The 21,635-nt window shown below is 34.8% G+C and overlaps 3 protein-coding genes across 3 annotated transcripts; 1 reads left to right on the top strand and 2 right to left on the bottom strand.

Annotated features, from left to right (window-relative positions):
* Window positions 1-600: 600 nt before the first annotated feature.
* LOC21407595 lies at window positions 601-3,856 on the top strand. The gene is made up of 7 exons (XM_010096275.2): window positions 601-1,055; window positions 1,178-1,267; window positions 1,484-1,564; window positions 1,656-1,787; window positions 2,313-2,531; window positions 2,833-2,925; window positions 3,336-3,856. Exons 1-7 carry the CDS (start codon window positions 816-818, stop codon window positions 3,495-3,497), a joined length of 1,017 nt encoding a protein of 338 aa, XP_010094577.1. The 5' UTR covers window positions 601-815; the 3' UTR covers window positions 3,498-3,856.
* A 1,269-nt stretch (window positions 3,857-5,125) lies between these two features.
* Window positions 5,126-11,760, bottom strand: LOC21407594 (pentatricopeptide repeat-containing protein At1g76280). Its single transcript, XM_024164343.1, has 14 exons — window positions 11,502-11,760; window positions 11,346-11,406; window positions 11,041-11,098; window positions 10,501-10,667; window positions 10,217-10,324; window positions 9,792-9,974; window positions 8,803-9,150; window positions 8,312-8,407; window positions 8,002-8,175; window positions 7,609-7,836; window positions 6,712-6,855; window positions 6,420-6,608; window positions 6,070-6,189; window positions 5,126-5,789 (listed from the first exon to the last, which is right to left on the bottom strand). The coding sequence occupies exons 1-14, from the start codon at window positions 11,513-11,515 to the stop codon at window positions 5,388-5,390; spliced, it is 2,292 nt and encodes a 763-aa protein (XP_024020111.1). The 5' UTR covers window positions 11,516-11,760; the 3' UTR covers window positions 5,126-5,387.
* A 1,965-nt stretch (window positions 11,761-13,725) lies between these two features.
* Window positions 13,726-20,454, bottom strand: LOC21407593 (pre-rRNA-processing protein TSR1 homolog). The gene is made up of 21 exons (XM_024164307.1): window positions 20,238-20,454; window positions 19,920-19,996; window positions 19,728-19,805; window positions 19,424-19,555; window positions 18,846-18,896; window positions 18,592-18,732; window positions 18,365-18,487; window positions 18,210-18,287; window positions 17,955-18,047; window positions 17,754-17,876; window positions 17,460-17,543; window positions 16,974-17,066; window positions 16,644-16,838; window positions 16,452-16,527; window positions 15,841-15,944; window positions 15,498-15,757; window positions 15,319-15,405; window positions 15,011-15,241; window positions 14,570-14,648; window positions 14,400-14,463; window positions 13,726-14,193 (listed from the first exon to the last, which is right to left on the bottom strand). Exons 1-21 carry the CDS (start codon window positions 20,326-20,328, stop codon window positions 14,081-14,083), a joined length of 2,373 nt encoding a protein of 790 aa, XP_024020075.1. The 5' UTR covers window positions 20,329-20,454; the 3' UTR covers window positions 13,726-14,080.
* Between the last annotated feature and the right edge of the window lie 1,181 nt (window positions 20,455-21,635).

Below are 21,635 nucleotides of genomic sequence, written 5' to 3'. Positions count from 1 at the left end.
AGCCCAACCTAGTGAAAAATAATGGGTCGAGCCCATTCGGGTTGCCAGGTTGGGCTGGCGGCCTGAAATTTCATATCTAATGACATGACATGCTGATGTTTTTATAAATGCTCTCAAAACTATTAATTTTAAGTCAGCTCGCCCATTTAATTATTATTTGTGTGTCAACTTATCCCATAATTTTTTAAAAGATTGGGAGGTAAATTGACACAAAATCGATAATTCAAGAGGTATTTATGAAAAAACATCAGTTTAGGAGGTGTTATGAACTACTTTTTATATTTTAAGAGGTAAATTGAATCATTTTCCAAATTAAGAGAGCATGTTGAAACAATGTATAATATTAAAGGGTATTTATTAAATTAATTCCTTTTTTTAGAAAAGATAAAAAGATTTTTCATCTATCTCCCCCACATGCATTGCACGTGGTCGTGATCTGTGTTAGTATTTCTCATCCAATCCAATACGATAGGGAACATGGTGTTCCGCACAAGTGGACCCCACGTATTGTACTCAACGGACAAGATCAAAGCAAAGGTAAGAAGTACAATCGTCTTCTTCAACGAAAAATAGAGTGTGGCAGTGAAGTGAAGAGAAACTCTTACACGTGCGATAAGTGCGAACACCCTCATCTCTTGGAATCCTGCTTGGACTCTCTCCTCTTTTGAGCTTTTGAGCTTCTTCAACGGACAAGCTTTTGCTTGGACTCTCTGCTAATGGCGAGAAAATAGAAAACAAAAAAAATTTCCATTGTCTTCTTCTCTTTGCACTCAAAGAATCAATTTTTTTTTTTTTTTTTGAATTCAAACCCAGATATGTATTCTGTGACAGTAAAACCGTCCTTCGTAATCCTCCCTAAATCTTCACCTTCCGTTCCTTCTTCTTCTTCTTCTTCTTCGTATTGTTGTCTTCGGTTGTGTTCTTCGATTGGTTTTCCGGTGAAGACAAAAAGTGTTGGAGGAAGAAGATTAGCTTTGAGAATTCAAGCTTACGATTCTTCAAACAGCGACACTCCCAATGACAATGGCGATTCCAAGCTCCCCAATGGAACTCTAGTATTTTTCTTTTTACCCTTTTGCCCCTCTTTTTTTTTTTTTTGGCTAGATTTGTAGGATGTATTTGGTAGTAGTTTTTAGTTTCGAATAAATTTTTTTTTTTTTGGGTTTGAAATTTACAGCCGAAGAGCAGGAGAGAAATCCTACTGGAGTATGTCAAAAATGTTCAGCCAGAATTCATGGAATTGTTTGTAAAAAGAGCTCCCCAACAGGTATTTTCTAGTTGTTGTCTTTGGCACAAAAAGAGATATCTTTATTATAGTTATTTATCTCAAGTATAATACAAGTCACACATAAGTAACATTTTTTTTTTTTTTAATAATTCCTGCAAAGGTTACTTTTAATGCAAGAAAAGTAGTTATTCATGTTTGTTTGAGCTAATAATGTGTCACGGTGGAAATGAACCTTGAAAAAAAATGGGCAATTAGGTAGTCGATGCGATGCGCCAAACAGTGACGAACATGATAGGAACACTGCCCCCGCAATTTTTTGCAGTGGCGGTTACAACTGTGAGTGTATTTTCTAGTTAGTGTGATTATATTTTGTTCTTGTTTTAAGTGTTTACGAAGTTCTTTTTGATGATTTTGAGTTGTACTTCAGGTTGCTGAGAATCTAGCGCAGCTAATGTACAGTGTCATGATGACCGGATATATGTTTAAGAACGCGCAATACCGTTTGGAACTGCAACAAAGTCTGGAGCAGGTTGCTCTTCCGGAGGTGCAAGATGAGAAGGTACTTATTCTTATTACTTCTTAGCTACTCCCTATAGCGAAACACTGGTGGACATCGTTTTTTTAGTGAAATGATGCTCATTTCCCTCTATTGAACAAGAGATTCTTACGGTTTAAATTAACTCTCAAGTTTTCCAGCTGATGGTTTTCTTATCACACTTTTTAAAAAAATGGATTTTCAACTGATTTCATGGGATATGGCGTTGGTAGTGTTTTTACCATATAACATATTGGACCGTTGAGCTACTCTCTTTGGAGGAATCTGTTTTCTTTACTCACAATTAAAGCTTGTTTTCAGGCATGATTTCCAATTTTCCATACATATATTGATTGTTGCTTGCATTTGGCCGAAATCGTATTGTCATTTCTCACAAGGATAAGCTCTCTGTTCATTCCATATGCTTCCGGTACAACTTTGTAATTGGTATTCCTTGGATTTATTCTTTGTATAAACTATTGCAAACAGTTTGATGTGTACCTGATTCAAATTTAGTTGGTGCATTAACATGACCCAGTGATTCGTCAGGATGTACCGGATTATGCACCTGGAACCCAGAAGAACGTATCGGGTGAAGTTATTCGGTGGAATAATGTTTCTGGACCCGAGAAAATAGATGCTAAGAAATATATTGAGCTACTTGAAGCAGAGATTGAAGAATTGAATCGCCAAGTTGGCAGAAAAACTGCAAATGGACAAAATGAATTGTTGGAGTATCTAAAGTCTCTTGAGCCCCAAAATCTGAAGGTAAAGAAAGTTAATTGAAAACTTTGATGTTTCCTCATCACAATGAAAATGTATTGAGGCTGAACAATGAAGGTCCTTCTCTAGATGAGATTTTGGCTGGTTGGGGAAAGATTTTAAGACGACTCGTCTCTCTTAATGAATAGTTTCATGATCATTTACCTACTCCCCTCTTTAATTCACAAGTGTTCTATGATAAGAGTTGGAAATGGGACATTACTATTTGTGTATGAAAGTTAATAGGAAGAGTGCCCAAATGTTTCTACAAGTACGAGCCTCCAACTTTACATCTTCGATTTTGTAGGACTTGACAAGTAGTGCTGGTGAAGATGTTGTGCTCGCAATGAATACATTCATCAAGCGGCTTTTGGCTGTTTCAGATCCTGACCAAATGAAGGTTTGCCTCACTCAACACCTTAATCTTCGCATAAAGGGCATGCTTATAAACACTTGCAAAATCAGTAATCCTAATTTAATATGAACGGCATGATGCTAGGAATGAGAAAAAGAAGAGCCAATATCCCTTGAAATAAACCGCAAAATTACTTTTACAACCTTACTAATTTTAGCCAATTATTAACATGTTCAAGGACATTTTAGCACTTATGATCCTAGAAAGACTTGATTTCCAATTCCACTTCCTAACTTCAATGACATCCCTTTTTACTATTTCCTTTGAACATGTTCTAAGAGTCTAAGAACCACTATTCTTCTGTCTTATTTCAGTGCAATCTTTCTTACTCTCTCTCTCTATTATTATTATTATTTATTTATTTTAGATGTTCCTACTCTTATTTGTGGTTGCAGACAAGAGCAACAGAGACGACAGCACCTGAACTTGCAAAGCTGCTTTATTGGCTGATGGTGGTTGGGTACAGCATACGTAACATTGAAGTTAGCTTTGACATGGAACGAATTCTTGGCACTCCTCCAAAGCTTCAAGAGTTGCCTCCTGGAGAAACCTTATAAACAGACAAGTCTATAGCTACAGAAAAATGATCAGGAGCACCACCGCCTGTATTGAGCACCACAACTAATAGAAAAATTATTCTTATTGAGTCCCAACTATGAGACCTATTTTCTATTAGCGTCGCGCTAGGCGACACCGCTGGTGGCCCTAGTATTTTTTCATAATCATCACGCGATAAGCCTAAAGCAGAGCGATGGTTATAGCTTTCTTATGCTGGATTTACTATATGCGACGAATTTGTATTCGTCTAATTTGAGGTAGCTTAGATTCGAACAGAAGGATGATGAGGCGAGGTTTTTTGCACGCCACACTGTTAGCTTACCAGATATATTTCCAGAGTTTGATGAATTTTACACAACACCGAAAACAATTAATTTCTGAGCTTGTCAAAACCAGAAAAACGGATTTGATCAAACCATTTACCATCGTTTGACTATTGTGAACTTTCTCAATCTGATTATCAGCCGTTGCACTTGCAAGTAAAATAGTTGCATCAAGTTTCAAGCCAAAAAAAAAATAAAAAAATGCTGGGCCCCAAGACAATCTTTTAAAAAAAAGTACATAATTTGTTATAATTTTATACAAGTTTATTATTTATGTCGTGGTTTTTTATTTTTTCTTTATTAATGAACCGCCTAGAGAATGTGTAAAGGTTTCAAATATTATAAATATATAAAAAAACTCACGACAATTGTTACGTAACAAACTAATGTCCCCAAAAATGTATGGTTGTACTAGCAAATAATTTTATTAACAAAGGAATAGTTACCTTTAACAAAATTAAACTATTTAACTACTCATTATTTTGGTTGCGCCTTTGGAAATTGGAAACCCTCGAATCATGTTACAGAAAATCGAAAAAGTATCCCTTAAGTTTTGGCTAAATCCAACATTTACCCTGTGTTTTTGTAATTTAAAAAGTATCCCTTAGGTTTTTAGATTATCAAAATTATTCCCTACGTTTATCAAAAGAGTAAACAAATAACTCTTTAATTAATCAACATCTTTGAGATACCAAAAATAACCTCAATAAGTATTATTTAGATTGTTTTTAGACATTAACCCAATCAATCAGCATCTTTTAAAACGTAATTTTTAAAACTAAATAAAATCAAGAAAACAAAAGAGCCAACATGTTCGAATGACTGCAGGACAATATTAAGTGTAAAAATGAGACTAATTTGACAAGTCTAATTCTACTAATTGTGTATCAATGGCGAGGGCGCAAGATTTTATGTGAAGTTAGACCAATTTGATCGACTAAATTTTTAATTTTTTTTTTCAAAAACATAGAATTTATTTTATTGGAATTTTATCTTTTTTTCTTTAAATTTAGTTTCTTAGTTATTAGTTTTTAGGATGATGTTTAAATATTGATCATTAAGGTTATTTATGTCATTTTAAACAATTTAATCACTTAAAAGATTATATTTTACTTCTTTTGAAAAACTTATGGGTATAATTTCGGAATAATTTAAAAACAGAAGAAATACTTTAACACAGGTAAATGTTGGATTTACTTACCACCTAGATAATACATATGGTCTAGAGAATCTGCAAAAAAAAGATCTAAAATATGTTACATCTCAAAATTTAATCCACATATTGTGGAAAAATACACAACATTAAAAAAATAATTATGATAAAAAAAAAAGAAAAAAAGGTAAACCAATCCGACTGACATCCCACCAGATTGAAGATGGTATTTTCCTAATGCGAGTCATTCAAAATGTAATGACACTGCTAATTCTGCCTAAGGGTCATCAAAGGAACTTGTCGCCCCAGAATCCTAGTTACTTTCAACCAAGTAGTTCTCTCCGCTTTGTAAAACCAAATTTGCAAACGCCCGTTTGAAATGGTAAGAACAGCATCAATTTGTGTCAAGTGGGTCATTTCCAGGTACCATATTTAGTTGAGAGTCTTTTCGCCCATGGACTATGATCAGGTGACGAAGACATTGAAAAACCAAGCATGTCAGACCATCGTAAACACAGAAAAGCAACAGCACGGTCCTCCTCAAAATTTTCAAACAGCTGGAGTATCCTTGACTCGGCTTCCTCGTCCTCAGCAAGGACAAGATCGTCCCAGAGTTCCTTTTCTTGTTCTGGAAGACTGCCGCCAGATTCTTTACATAACATACGCATGATCAACACCTGCAATGCTTCCATGGCTGTGCTGTGAAAACCACAATCGACATACGCACGGAACACGTATTCACAGGTTGATGGGTCGGGCTTGATGTTTTCTTGGTGCATTAGCTCAACAACAAACTCAACCACATCAATCATTCCCTGATATTTATGTAAGAAAAGCAATATCAATAAATATGAAGCAACAATAAGAGAATAACTCGTGACCCGATAAATGTTGTGGACTATAACAGAATGTTCTAGTGTCAACTCTTTCTGCCAATGTTCAGCATCACCATCGTTAAAGCAATTTTATGTCATGGTTCTCAATCTTTACAAGTGTCTAACCACCGAGCTAATTTCTGCCGGTTCATTTCCACGTTAAAGCAACAAAGCTTTGACATTAGTCAGATTGATGCTCTTAGAAGGGAGAAAGAAGTACCATTTCAGATGCTCTCCGAAGAAGAATATTAAACGACAAAACATCAAATTGAATTCCTTCTAAGCCAGCTTGCTCCAAAAGATCTAGTGCTCCACTGAAATTCCTATTTTCCAACTGAACCTGGAAAAAGAAACACCTTGAGCATGTTACGATTATATAGTGGTCTTAAATAGTTATGCGATCAAGCAACAAATTGCAAAACAAATTGATGTTATTTAAGACTATGCAAGACAATTTCAGGGAAAACAACATTGGGACTTCTAATTAATAACATATTCGTACTGCATACATATGAATATCGCAGTTTTCCAGGCACATGATCTGTAGGATGGAGCAGAGTATAAAAATACCTTCATGAGAGTAGTGAAATGCACTACCGTTGGATAAAACCCATCACGGAGCATCATGGAAAGAATGGCGCTAGCAGATCTGAAGCATCTTAAAATGCTGCAGCAATCAATCATGATATTATAAGTCGCTGCAGTAAGCGACATGCCACATGACTTCATGCTTTTGAACATTTCTATTGCTATGTGACTCTGCATGTCAAATAGGAAGAAAGCTTACTGGATAAGGTAATTCTACCCCTCACGAAATAGGAAATGGAAGAGGAAACACGGTTCCAAACTCCAAAATACCTACTTCCTTAGCATTAACAAGTGATTGTAACACCACATTGTAGATGGGTGTCCCCGGAGAAGTTCCGCTACGACTGAAAATGGTCTCTGCCACATGTAAATAATGAATCAGCTCTTCTATCATCCTTTCTGCTCCAAGGGCTTTCAACTGAGAAGAAGGTGAGTAAATACACAATAGATAAATGGCTTGTGAATATATATGAGATTGGGAAAGGGAAAAAAAAGATGGTCTACAAAGACTAGCTAAAGTCCGCACATGATAATATAAACAATGATAGCAGGAATCGGAAGTAAAGGGAAGTATGGAAAGTGTAAACCAAGGGAAATTTTCATCAAATTTCAGAACCTACAAAAATAAGGTATCTCATCATTCACTTCATTGATCCTTATAAACAATATCCATCTCCAAGCTTCCCATACCTAAACAAAATCAAATTTCTCAATTTGAATACTTGTAAGCATGGAAAGATGTAACTACGATAGATCATCAATTCAAAGCATGTTGCAAGTGAAATAACATAATAGGAAGTCAAAATTAAAGAGGAAAATGTATCAAACACGGGAAACTTGGCCAAATTGTTAAGTTAATGAAGAACGCAGCCATTCCATCATAGACATAAGCACAATTGCAGACACTTGTTCATCCAACAGTTTATCACCAATTAGCATCAGTAAATTTAGGCATAAAAAAAGCTACCACTTGTAAGAACTAACACCATCTAAACAGTTGTTTTAATTATTTTATTCTTGAGCAAAGTGGAAACTAACATGTGCTCACATCGTAATAGAACACATCAAATGACAATTGTCTATCACGAAGTAGATAACTCCTGTACAGCGTGACAAATTTGTTTCCCAAACAACAAAATAAAAAAAAAATAAAAATGGGGATAGGAATTACCAAGTTCTCCATTGATAAATGACTGTGCTGGATCCCATATTTTGCCATATCCATTTCTAAACCTTTTATTCTTCTAGCAACATCCACCTGTGACAGCATGTTTTCCCTTTCATATGGCGCGTTTACATTTCCAAATAGTGAAAACAAAACCTCATATGTCTTTATATCTGGCGGAAGTTTTATTTTTCTCATCTTTTTCACGACCCGCAAAGCACGTTCAGGTTGGTCCTGCAAAATAAGTGTAACAACTTTAGATTGACGGTAGAGTAATAAAACCTGAAACGCTGAAAATATTGAAGAACTTAAAGTGAGTAAAAATATACTTGGAAGGAATTTGAGAAAATGTGAAAACTAAAAATTTACTTGCATTCCAAAAGTCAGAGTTCAACTCACCAATGCATCACATGCTGCAAAAAAAACATTAAAAGGATGTGCATAAGGACATTTATCTATTTGATCCAGCATAGCCTCAGCCAAGTCCAATTTCAATGCTTCACTGCAACTTATTGAAAGGGTTGCAAGAATCTTATAACTCACTTCCAAGTTTCTTCGCTCCATTATTTTCAACTGCAAATCACACAAAAGACCAAGTTGAAATTGTTTCTAGCTTAGCTTAAATGTGATAATCTAATTCAAAAAAATGCAATCAATTTAGAAGCAGTTGGAGGAAATAACTGCATACAACAAAACTAATAAAAGTTACCACTTCCATTCCACTTCTGAAACCTCTCTTAGAAACAGCTGCTTTAATCAAACCATAGCATTGATGACTCGTTAGTTGCAACCCAAGTATTTGCATCTGACAAGGAGTATTTAAAATTCAAAGAGATGAAGCTCTGAACAAATTGAAAGCAAACAAAATATAAGAGTGAATGTCACGATAGTCCTATTCTACACTGCAGAGAGAGAGAGAGAGAGAGAGAGAGAGAGAGAGAGAGAGAGAGAGAGAGAGAGAGAGAGAGAGAGAGAGAGAATGCAAAGAAGATGCAAAAGCCACGTCATTCTTATTGCAATTTCGTGTAGCTGAACCGAGCAGTAATGTGATTTTGAGCAAGAATTATCACATTTGGTATTTAGAATCTATATTATGGTCAAGATGTGAATCGTAAAAATAACTTTAGGCAGAAAAAAATAAAATTTCATTCTTGCACTTTCAATTTGTATAACAAAACTTGAAACAACAAAACCTCACACCTGAGCTATTAAAACCTCTATAGGCCAATAATTTTTAAAATATGCACACGCAGCAATGATGTCATTGAAAGACGCCGTCAAACGCTTCATAACAAGCTCTCTTTTGTATACATTCAGCGTTCTTATTCGAACATTCTCAGGCTCTCTAGCTCTGATAGAAGTACTACCCCTGATGGCTAAAACCATCATTTTCTGCAAAGCTTCATAAGCAGATTTTAGATCTCCCAACCGAGCTAAGGAGCAGATAAATCTCCTCAGAGTCAGACAGATAATGTTTGGACTATACTTCAAGATACATTCTTTCCACATTTCTTGGACAGTAAACAGGTCTTTCTGCCAAACTGCTAACTGAAAGAAAGAATTAAAAACAAATTAATACGTTGACGAGCTTGACTCTGTAACATGATGCAGGACTAATGGAATTTGAATATAGACTGAACGAGAGATGGTAAACAGAGAGGAATCGAAGAATTAGGGAGAGCGATAGAATTAAGGGGGAAAAAAAATTAAACAATCCCTAATCATCTATTATCTCATGCATTCTACCATCATCAGATTTGACTCTGTTAAAGAATTTTAGGATGAAAAGAAACCGCCATGAACTTGTAAAAATCTGAAACTTAGGGAAATTAGAAGCGAACATACAAGGAGTCCTAAACCTCCAAACTGCTAAATGAAAGAAAGAAAAGAAGAATTGATTAACGTTTGACTTTATGACACTTTCAAACTAAGTAAGTCAGAACCGAGCAGAGCCTGACTGTTGATAGAAATGTACAAAGGTTTCCTAGAAGTTCAAAAGAATGCATTGAGAGGGATTAAAACTCATCTGGAATGGTAACCAGAAACGTGAAGTTTTTATCATTCAAAAAACTCACATTAGCAATCGGTTCCGTTCTACATGACAAATCTTGCAAAGCAATGGGACTACATTCTAGTGAGAAATCAAGGAACATGAAAAGAAAATTATAACAGCATTCAACTCTACACACCTTAAGAAGCTGCACGTAAGTAACTTGATTTTTTTCAACCATTCTGCGGTCCATCAGATCCAAACATTGATTGGCATGATCTATACTTTTCACTTTGGCGCAATAACCCAAGAAACAATTGTAAATAGACAGAAGCGGGTAAATGCCTTGACTTTCTCCAAGAAAATTTATCAACTGGAATGCCTGAACATGCGAATCAGGAAGATACAACTTCAGTTCCTTCATTGTACTTAAAATTGACTAAGAACATAATGGAAATGCATAATTAACTTTTCTTGGTGGTTCAAGTAGTTCAATTTTCCAACTACATCTTTAAGCATGGCCAAAACTAACTAGACAAGTATGCGTTCAAGGTTTTATTTATTTATTTTTATTTTGTTTTGTTTTGATTTTTTTCCTGGTTGTTCTTGTTTAATGAACTTAACCTCATCCAGGTAACCCCCTTCTCCGAGTGCACGTATCATTAGCAAGGAAGAATAGCTATCCAAGCTGATCTGGTTTTCCTCCATTAAGCTCCAAGTCTCCAACGCAAACTGCAATAAAATAAAAGAAAAAAAATAATGCTTGTGACTCTATGTTTTACCTTTTTATTTTCCAGAGCATCAAACGGTACTAGCAAAATCGATTGAATATCAACTTATTAAACAAAGATCTTCTTAGATCACTAAACCACTTGGATAAACTAAAAACAAGTTGTATTGTAGCTTACCAACGGATCAGGAGAACTTGCACAGTATCTAAAGATATCAAGAAAATCATTAGCTCTTAGCGAGTAATTTCCACGAGCAAGACTTGAAAGTGCACTGGACGCTTCACTTCTCTTGCCAGCGGAAAGCGCATCAACAATCTGCATCTGCATGGATTTTGTGGCTGATTCTGCTCCATAACCACGCAAATATTACAATATGATGGTATGAAAGTTACTCATAGAAAACAAAATGAATCTACTAAATTGGAGGAATCATTCTGGGCTGTCACTTGAATCAGAACCTTTATGCATTGGTAGGCTTTCCACTCAATCTAAAATCTGAAAGTTTTCAAACGGGCTCACAATCTGATTTTTTTTTTTTCAATCAACGTTACATCATACATCTATGCCTATCACAAACAATTGAAGTCTTGCCCGTGTATACAATGAGCATAAGGAAAAATGTCCATTGCATAACTAGTTAGTGATTTATTTATTTTCACATAATAAACAGATTAGAAACGCGATTACACAAGTTGAAGAAGAGTTGTGAAAGATTACCTTCTGCCGTTGAAATAGTTCTTGAGAAAGCGAATTCTTTTGCCGCACCACTCCATCTCTGCGACGACATTTGATAATGTGCATATCAAAAGAACAGGAATAATCACCCGAATTACAAAAAAAAAAAAAAAAAAAAAAAAGGTCTACAATCAATCTTATGCATTATTCTGTTTCCTAAAGGAAAAACATAAATGAAAGCGTGTTCTCGTCTAACATTGATTCTAACAAAAAAATTATCGTCAATCAAAAAGCGGGTGAATTTCATAATAGTTGTTCTGACGAAGAAATTGCGAAAGGGAACATACATTTTCTTGTGATATTGATCTCCGAAACGCGTCCGCAAAGAACCGGAAAGGGACCGTCGCTCTGTAATGACATGAGCGAATTAACACGAGAAAATGATAGCCATGGCTGTGGTTTTCGCAGAATTCTATACATGTAACGGTGCAGTATACACTTACGCAGTTCTGTACATGCTTCTAAAGCTTCCTTGGGGAGAAAACCCAGCATTCTGCTTTAGGGTTTAAGCATTTGGAGAAAAACTGGAATTTTCTCGGAAAAATCTTGGGAAAGTTTCAGCGAGTCCAAACAGGCAGCAGAAGGAAACTCCAGTTTCCACTTTCCAGTCACCGTCTTCGTCTCTTCACAATCGGAGTCGGGGCCATGAATCCTTTGCGGGTTAAAATGAAGCTTCACCGATTTGTCGGGGGCATAATTGGAATTTTAAATTTCAGACGATCGTCCACCTATTCGTTGATTGGTTGGAGTCGAATTTAACCATAAACGCTCACATAGGAAATCTGGAATTCAATTTGGACTTTTAGGGTTGGGTTTGTAGAGTTGGGTCTTGGGTTAAAAGAAGAAGGAAGCCCATAATTTCCAACTTGGGTATTGTCCATAGGCCAAGAATCTGGAGTTGCCCAACTTTTAAATGGAAATAGTATAAAATAAGTCAATATGAAAAGCTTAAGGAAGTATATAGGCTAATTTTTAGTTATAAAAATTAATAGGTCATAACTTGTTAAGTTATGATTCATAATTAAATAAATTATGAACAAACTTGTCAAGTTATGGTTCATAACCAGACAAGTTATGGACAAAAATCGTGATTTATGGACAATAATTTGTCAAGTTATGATTCATAATCAGACAAGTTATGGACAAAAACAGTAATTTGGCCTATTTATTAACTTATATAAACTATTGACTTATTAATTTTAATTCATCTCAAGTCTTGGCCTATTTCTCTCTTTCTCCCAATTATAAACCCTAATGCTGGAGCCTAACTTGTATGTTGATCGGTTTCGATCCAATAATCTTATGTCACATTTTGTCAACAGGTATTTGTCTCCTTTTTCTATCTTCATTTAATCCTTAAAATATTATACCACGTTAATTAAAATATCATGTTAATTTAAATAGTAATTAAAGGCCATATCATTTTAAGTGTTTTAATGGCCTGATATTTAGAGTAATTAATAGGATGCATAAAAAAGAGGACGTGCGACAAAACTTTGCAACTCTAACCGGACGTATTTTTGTTCGCATTTCACTAGTAGGCCGGATTTATAAATACAAAATTCTAAAAGGAATATTTTTCTTTAGAAAAAATTAAAATGAAATGAAGATTTTTTTTTTTTTTGTTCTGAATACGCCGTATAATCAAAATGGGTTCTAAAGTTGGACCGTGAATTTGTAATTTGACTGAAAAGTTGGAAGGAATAGTCACCCCCTCAAAAAATATGACGTTACTCTTTACAATAAAGAACCACTGTTCATTCACTTAAAAAGAAAAAAGAGAAATAGTAGAAAATAGATCAATATGAAAAGCTTAAGTAAATATATAGGTCAACTTTTAGTTATAGAAATTAATAGGCCATAACTTGTCAAGTTATGGTTCATAACCATATAAGTTATGGACAAACTTGTCAAGTTATGGTTCATAACCAGACAAGTTATGGACAAAAACCGTGATTTATGGACAATAACTTGTCAAGTTATAGTTTATAACTAGACAAGTTATGGACGAAAACAGTAATTTGACCTATTTATTAACTTATGTAAACTATTGACGTATTAATTTTAATTCATCTCAAGTCTTGACCTATTTATCTCTTTCTCCAAAAAAAAAAAAAAAAAGGCATCCTTTTCCCTTTTCTTTTTAAACTCACAGTAAGTGCTAGCCCAAATGCCATTGGTTTAAAGGACAAATTTTAAAGACACCCCTTTTAATTTATAGATCTCTACCTCTTAAATTAAAACTAATTAAGAATATATTTTTTAAAAAAATGATACTTTTTTTTAATTTATAGATCTCTACCTCTTAAATTAAAACTAATTAAGAATATATTTTTTTTTAAAATGATACTTTTTTTTAATTTATAGATCTCAACCTTTTAAATTAAAACTAATTAAGAATATAATTTTTTAAAAATGATACTTTTAATAAGTCAAATACTTAAGAATATAAAATTTATAATTTTCTTTTGCCTTTTAATATACAAGGGAATTCGATATCTTTTCTTTTTCTTCAGCGAATAAAAATCCCTTTGCCCCATTCTAAAAAAAAATCCTTTTGCCCCTTTCCTTCGGTGGACATCTTTAAAGGCACATTCCATTGACTAATAATCCTAATAATAACATCTAAACTCAAACTCAAACTTAAAATAATAATAATAATAATAATAAAAATAAAATGCCGCGTCGATATTAGAAACGGCTATAAGCAGAAATATGTCGATGCTCGCTAGTCTCCACTCAACAGGGAAAAAAGATGTGGGTCCCAATAATAAATACGTTAAGGATTAAAAGAATGCTGAAAAGGGAAAAAGAAGGGGGGAAAAAAACATCGAGCATATATATACTAACAATTGACACTCGACAGTGTCCTACCGGCAAAATTGAGAATTCAAAAAAAAACCAACAATCTGAACCAGAGCTTCATTCCGATCAACAAGCAGCATGGGCTTCTTTCTATGCTCTAAAAGAAGAAATGCTTTAAGAGTTAGAGAGCACCAGCCACTTGTCTTCTCAATGAGAATCAAGAAATTGGGAAGTGATGGTCCGGCCACTTTGGATAGGCGCGCTTGTATAAGCTCATGCATACGGTATCGCGCTGCTGGAGGACCCCGTTGAAGATGCACTTCATAAACCCTGAAATGAAAAAGAACCAAGTTTTAGTAAGAATGAGACGATGCATTACAACTTTCTTATCACTAATAGTTATTTCAGAACACCAAGGATATTCAGGATAAACTCCCATTAACATTACTGATAATCACAAAAAGTATATGACGAAAATTAATAATTTTTTTTTTTTATGTGGCTCAAGATTCGCCTTGGACTAGAAAGTATCTTACCGTGTGTACCAACGGGTTCCTTAATACGACCACGACGCCCGCACTTGGTAAACACTTCCACGGGCTGAAATCACCACCAACAGAAGAACAACGTCATATTGATGTCTAGCTACACCAGGATGTTCACAGGATTCAAAAATAAATATATACAAATGATGATATTTTCTCACCTTGAACCATCTTACATCCTCTGGGTTATGAAACATATATCTTACAGAAGCTTTCATCTTCGATACTCGTTGAGGGTAGCTGCCATCAGATAGCAATGTTAGTGTGATGTAATTACCAAAAGAGCAAAAATTTAATACAAAAAATCCAAAGAAACTAGCTTGTAAGATTCGTGTAGAATAGTGTGAATTTTATCACTAAAAGCAAGTTTAGTCATCAAGTTGAATCACAGGAGTAAATCAAACAGCAAAAGCACAGTGGCTTATCAACGGAACTTCATAAAAAAATTCCTGAGAAATCAGAAAATAATTTCTAAAAACACAATTATAAGACTGAAAAGTTAAGAAAAGCCCAAGGAAGAAACAGCTATTTCCTTGTTATACTGAGTAGCCCAGAAGCAACAAGCAACCACTTTATATACGAAGTCGAGAATAAATCATTACCCAGTTAAGATAATCTTCTTTAAAATTATCCTGTCTGAGTCAATACTTCTCAGTGAACCGACAGCAGCGACTGCAGGAGCACCATCTCCTTCAGCATACTTCAAGGCTATCACAGGAAGAGGAGGAAACGAAATTGGAGCATAAATTGATGCTATGGAAAAACGCCCTGCATGAAGAAACCTCTCCATCTTGTGCTTGTTTGAATTCATGGTATCAGTGGAATATATCGGCCTACAAAGCAATGGGCAGTGACATCAAATACCTATGAAATTCGAGAAATGCTAGAGCTCATAACATTAGAGAACTACCTTGCAACAAACTGGCGAAAGCCAACATGAAATACTAATTCTTCTTTGGCTTTGATAGGCTCGGCATATGAGTCGTGCTTTTTTATGCTGCAAAACATAGATGATCTAATTTGTGAGACCGTTTGCGGTTATAGGGAAGTGGAACAAAAAGAAAGAGAAAAATGCCACAATAGAAGTACCTAAAATGGAGGACGGACATCTTGGACTCGTGCTGCAAAAGCCCACACACTGTAACGGGCCTTTCTTTCACAAGCAGACATAATTTAGAGGCAATACCTTCAGGCACTTCTTTGATATGCAGCCTTGCATATGAATTAGCTGATATGCAGTTTTCACTTTCTTCTTGCTCCATTTCTAGAGCTTTAGAAAGAACATGTTTCTGTGTTCGCGCGAAATTATCAAATGCAAAAATTCTGGCATATTCTGGGGGTAGAGATTCCTGATATCCGAAGAAAAGCATGTTATTTACCTGCTCAAGTATCAAGAATATTTTAAAAACAAAATTAAGAACTAGAAAATTACTTTAGGATCCCATGAAGAAGTGCGGAAGGACTTCAAGCCTCTATACTTGGAGAACCGCTTTCTAGCAGGAACATCTAATGGGGTATCTACTTCATCCGGAAACTCTGAAACACAAGAACAACTGTTAACAAATGACTGAAACAAAATATCAGCTCACCTAAAGGAAAATGCTTTAACGGCGAACTGTGCTGTTATATTGTCAGTGATACAATTTAATTGAAATTACTCATAACAAAGTTAAAAAAATCCTTAAATTTATTTATTTCGAAGTAAATTTTCACTTGAATTTAAGAAATAAATGGAAATAAGATCAAAGAAAATTTTTCTTTTTCAGAAATACAAGTAACATTCCAAAGGGTCAGCGATACAATTTAAATGAAATTACTCATAACAAAGTTAAAAGAATCCTTAAATTATTATTTCGAAGTAATTTTTCACTTGAATTTAAGAAATAAATGGAAAAAAGATCAAAGAAAATTTTTCTTTTTCAGAAATACAAGTAACATTCCAAAGGGTAACTAACGATAAAAAGCAAAGCAGTGACTCCAGCAAACACCATTACTTAGATTTTTTCTTTTAAAAAATAAAAAATAAAAAATAAATAAGAGTACCCTCATCATCAGCATGTTCATTTTTCAGTTTTTTAATTTCATCCTCTAGCTGCTCCCTTGTCAATTCTTCACCTCCCTGAAAATCATAGATGAGAAATAATTAAAGCAGAACTTTTGTAACCCCTTCCACGCAACACACCAATTACCATTAAGTACACACACATGTATATGTATATGTGTGATATAACTTACCAACATCACGGTATCAACATCTGTTTCTTCATCAGAGTCTCTCAAGTTCAGTGAAGCCCGATCATCACTGAGATCGAAGTTATTATTGTCTTGGTGACTAGGAAAATCAACCTCTCTTTCATCCAAAATCATACCATCAGCTTCATCATCACTATCTAAATCATCCTCATCTGTGTCATCCACAATCCAAGCAGCCTGCAATATTCATGGTTAGCAAAATTGATGATTACGATATAAGCAAGAAAACTAGAACAGTTTGAATTAAGATACAACAAATAATAGATGGACAGGGGACACTAAGTTTTTTATAATGACAAAATAAACATATACCTGGTACTCTGAAGTTCCTCGAGGAAGAGTTCTTGACCTTTTTTGTTTCTGATTTCTATCAGCCTCGGCAATTTCAGCTTCTGTTGGCCAAGTCTGTTAAAAAGCAAAGAGACTTATATTCCGAGTTCTATCATACCACAGGCAGATGAACAACATATCACGCATAGCTAGTAGTACAATGAAATGAACAAGTACCATTATAGTTCAAAAGAATCAAAAGAGACATTGCTGCTATAATTAATTAAGATACTAAAGCCTCTAATAGGCCATTCATAAAAAACTGAATTATCTAGGAGTTGTAAACTTTATTCAACACCTATCTATCAGCTAAATTGAAATAGTGCGACAAACTTTTACAAACAGTCCGATACAACTTGTGTAATCTCAATTTCAATCTTGTATAAGTTTTACCCACATGCAAAAACAGAACGAAATGGGAGACAAAAACTACAGTAAATAGAATAAACAAGAATTTAATAAATTTACCTGTTCACCTGCAAGAGGGTCGGGAACATTTTCAACAAGTAAAGGCTCCTGCTTCAATGGATCTGGAACCAAGCATCGAACAACCTAGAAACATGTGAAAACGGAGCAATTTTATTGACTGATAAAATCTATAGTAACCAATAAATTTTATACAATGATCTTGTCACCGTGCACATGAAGGACGACTTTTTACAAAATATCAAGATAACAAAAACAGAAAATACTAACGTTTAGTGGATAAATCCAAGTACCATCTTATGTTGCCTTTGCCAAACAAAAAGTAAAGATCAGTACCTCAAGATCACTCATGTCATCTGAATCCATGAAATCTTGTTTTTTTCTTGCATTAAGAGGAAATGGGTCCTTGAGAATTTCAATTTTACTCAACTGGTAGTCCCCAGCACCAGAAACATGAACCTGGTATAAAGGAAATAAGACATAAACTTCCAATTCATGCAACAAAAGGAATGCAAATGGATCGATTCAATTAAATACCAGCTGATTCACAGACAGGCTGCGTCCGCGCAAATATCCTGTAAGGAGGAGAGTGCATTTACCCGAGTTGCCACTATCTGCTATGGCATCAACCTAAACATGAAATATTCAAGGAAAAGAGGCATTGAAGAAAATGTTTAAAGGCGAAAACCTGCTCAGGAAAATTTCCAATTATAATCTTCTTATTCCTCTAATCCTCTTTGTTCCCATTAACAAAAGGTATTGTAACGCAGATTTGCTGAAAAAAATAAGCACCTTTTGAGCCATGAGGTAAGACCGTTGACTTCGCCAGTGAGGAACTGAGAGCCTTTGCTCCACGAAAAGCCACGTGAACTGCAATAATACCGACCACTTAGAATTTTAAGATCTGCAGCTTATAAGCCAGGTTATCTATTTCCAGGTCAACTTACCTTGTGTAACTCATCCTTTGTATCAGCTGGATAAAACTTGCAATCCTCGGGAAATTCAGAAGCAAGATCAGAGGTGCACATCTTTTTCATGTCATGTCTTTTTTTCATCTCACCTGGTAGATCCTATAGGCATTCCAAAAGAATCTTATAATGTTGGAAAAACCTAATTTCACATTTCTAAAAATAAAAGCATGTCAAATATGAGTATCAGGTCAGTAATAACATACACGAATAAGCACAACAGTACTTGGTAAACCAATAGATCTAAATACAGAAAGGCATTGACTTCCAAATGAATCAATGTAGTCTGATATGCTGCCTTCACATGTGTAGCTTGCTGATGCCACAAAAGCGATCAGATCAGCAACCTACAATTCCAATCAGTTTCTAAAAATGTCATGAAAAAGCAAATCACGTCCTTCAAGCCCCTAAAACCAGAAAAAGTAGGGAAAATTTCTATATTCTCATGGAGTCTTCATACCTTTGCCATCTCAATGCATGATTGCAGATCTCCATGCGGAGCTTTTAATACCTAAAGCATAAATTATAGTTAGATAATCAGTATGAATTACCACCTCGCAGCTATATTAGTAAAAACCAACGTCATAATTTGAAAGGAAAAGGTCTGCTAGGACAGAGTAATCTGTGACTGACATGTCCACCACTATATGTGCGCGCGCACGCACACCTACACGCGGCCCTGGTTTAGCTTCTGTTTTGCTTTAGCTACGAACAAGAAACTCAGGGCTCAAACTGGTGACAATTTCCCAATTCAAAAAATGGAGAAAATCACGCCAATAGTTCATTTAAAGTATTTTTCCTCTCTCAATTAATGAGAAGTAAATAGGCATCTTCTTGCTAAAAGAATCAAATTCATTGCAAATCCGAGGATGTCAATAAAGAAAATAAGCAGGAGATAATCGAGAGGCCCAGTTTGCCTCCACTAAATTGTTTTTAAAAGTGCATTTCTAGAAACCAAACAACACAAAAGAACCCTTTTATGAATATTTTACCGAGGAATACTAGGAACAACAAAATATTGTAGCATGGCTCGCTTACCGTTGCTCGCAACTTATATTCAGAAGAAGCGACGGTTGATGACGAAACCCCAGAACCTTCAGAAGATAACAATGCAAGAATATCTCGGGCAAGTGAATTTAGGTCCACGGCTGCAGAAAGCCCAAAAAGAACCTGTTATCACAAGAATGACATAAATTGAGCAAAATTAAACATATCCCAATAAATAGATTTTGAAACAGTTTAACTGAAACTTATTACACAAGCACACACACACACACACACACACACACACACACACACACAAAAGAATCCTCAGAGAGAATCAAAGAAGGAAAATACATACAATGACACGGGGAGAGCTTGTTGATCCACCGGAGGCCCTTTTCTCTTTCAAAACAGCAGCCCGTTTCTGATCTCGTAACTACAAAGTGGAAGTACCACAACCAAATCATAAAATGAAACCAATAAAGAATTCAAATGACGTGAATGAAGAGAGAAAAAAAAAAAGGAATTTTAAGTACTTGGAATATTTTACCATCTTGTTACGCTGAATTCTAGCAGCTTTAGCTCCCTTTCCAACATTGCGCTCCGATTTAGCAATCCTACTCTTATCTACATCACCGAAGACAGAGAAGAAAAAAAAAATCATAAATTATGCACCATTTGGCAGGCAATAATTTTGAGAAAAATGAAGAATTTTTGAGGAATCAATACAACGAAAGTCGCCCAGACCGAGGCTTCTTTTTCTCCAGAGAAAATATTAAACCAAACAAACATGCAAAATTGAAATTGAAAACAATTGACGATTCGTAATTTTAAAAAAAAAAAGAAGAAGAAGAAGAAGAAGAAGAACCTTGGAGAGAGGTTTTGTGGAGGTGACGAGAAGCTTTGGAAGAAAATCGAGTCTTGTGAGCCTTATTCACTTGAGTTCGCGAGCCTCCCATGGCTGCTTGGTTGCAGAGGGAAACCCTAATTCGACGCAGCAACAAGGGTTTTAGAGTCCGTCCGGTTGTGTTGGCGCCTGGCGGCAATATTATATGCTATCCCGAGAGAGAGACCAACAACAGATTTTCCCCACTCAAACGACTTCCTATTTGTTGCCGTATAAGGCGAAATCGTATTCCATGTTTATAGATGGCTTTTTTGATCTTTTTTTTTTTTTAAATCAAATTTCAACTACACTTGCTGTAGTTAAGGGGTTTCAAGGGTTTTACATTTCAAATTAAGAATTTTGTGTATTAAAGAGAAAAATATTGTAGTAAAAAAATTAAATTTAAATTTTTGTTAAAGAAAATAATATAACAATAGAAATTAAGTTGTGATTTGAGTTATAAAAAAAAAATAAGGCCTAAATATTTTGAAAAATAACAAACATAAGCTCTTATAATGTAGATTCTTTTTTTTTTTAATAAAGGAGTTTCTCTTACTAGAAAAAATGAAGCGGTAGTATTTTTAGCTGTTAAATATGTATCAAAAATTGTTTATTATGTATATTTTTTTAATTTAATTTGATTTTAATTAAATCTAACAATAAAAAACTGACTCTATCAATAAAAATACCATACCAAAGAAAAGTCCTTTTAATAATACTATAATGTATATTTCTTGTTTATGTAAACTATATACTAGTTGTTCTTGTTTATGTAAACTATATAGTAGTTGTTCTTGTTTATGTAAACTATTACTAGTTGTCTTCCATTAGCTTTTTGTCTTCGATCATTTTTTTTCATTTATGTCATTTATTTATTAATGATTGTTAAAATTAAAATATATTTTAATATTTTTAAAAGATGTGACGCAATCTAATTGATCAAACCCTATTTTAAACATTAAAATTAGACATGTGATTATGCTAGGGTTAAAATTAACACCACGATTATCACTATACACTTGAACAACATTTGAAAAAGTAGGTCGACAGAAATCAGCTGACTGAGGAATCAATTTAAGAGACAACGTCAACTAGAGAAGCACGACGACGTGAGATCCTGTGGGAACCATCACAGATAAATCATGAAAGAAGGTTCCTTCAAAGCTACAAAGACCAAATCAACAAAATTAGGCAATAAGAACCAGAATCAGATCGAACTTAGAGAGCAAACTTCACCAAATCAAATTGTGAAAACAAGAGAAGACGAAAGTCAACTGAAGCCATATAAGGAAACTGCATGATTCTCCAATCAACAACGAATCCACTCAAGAATTGAGAAACTAATGAGGCTCAAACCATCTCCTATGAATAAGGGATTGC

Source organism: Morus notabilis, unplaced genomic scaffold (assembly GCF_000414095.1).
Source record: "Morus notabilis unplaced genomic scaffold, ASM41409v2 Scaffold314, whole genome shotgun sequence".
NCBI lineage: Eukaryota > Viridiplantae > Streptophyta > Magnoliopsida > Rosales > Moraceae > Morus > Morus notabilis.
The sequence above is the reverse complement of the archived record's forward strand: the minus strand, read 5'-3'. Positions and strand labels throughout refer to the sequence as shown.

Excerpts from the sequence above, each read along its gene's own strand:
- LOC21407595 (XM_010096275.2), top strand. The coding sequence starts at position 816 with ATGTATTCTGTGACAGTAAAACCGTCCTTCGTAATCCTCCCTAAATCT. Across the intron at positions 1,788-2,312 it reads CGGAGGTGCAAGATGAGAAG|GATGTACCGGATTATGCACC; the intron begins GTACTTATTCTT and ends GTGATTCGTCAG. Across the intron at positions 2,926-3,335 it reads CAGATCCTGACCAAATGAAG|ACAAGAGCAACAGAGACGAC; the intron begins GTTTGCCTCACT and ends TTGTGGTTGCAG.
- LOC21407594 (XM_024164343.1), bottom strand. Across the intron at positions 11,099-11,345 it reads GATCAATATCACAAGAAAAT|AGATGGAGTGGTGCGGCAAA; the intron begins GTATGTTCCCTT and ends ATGTCGTCGCAG. Across the intron at positions 7,837-8,001 it reads TTGCAGCATGTGATGCATTG|GACCAACCTGAACGTGCTTT; the intron begins GTGAGTTGAACT and ends CTTATTTTGCAG.
- LOC21407593 (XM_024164307.1), bottom strand. The coding sequence starts at position 20,328 with ATGGGAGGCTCGCGAACTCAAGTGAATAAGGCTCACAAGACTCGATTT. Across the intron at positions 19,556-19,727 it reads CAAGCTCTCCCCGTGTCATT|GTTCTTTTTGGGCTTTCTGC; the intron begins GTATGTATTTTC and ends TTGTGATAACAG. Across the intron at positions 14,649-15,010 it reads AAGAAGATTATCTTAACTGG|CTACCCTCAACGAGTATCGA; the intron begins GTAATGATTTAT and ends ATCTGATGGCAG.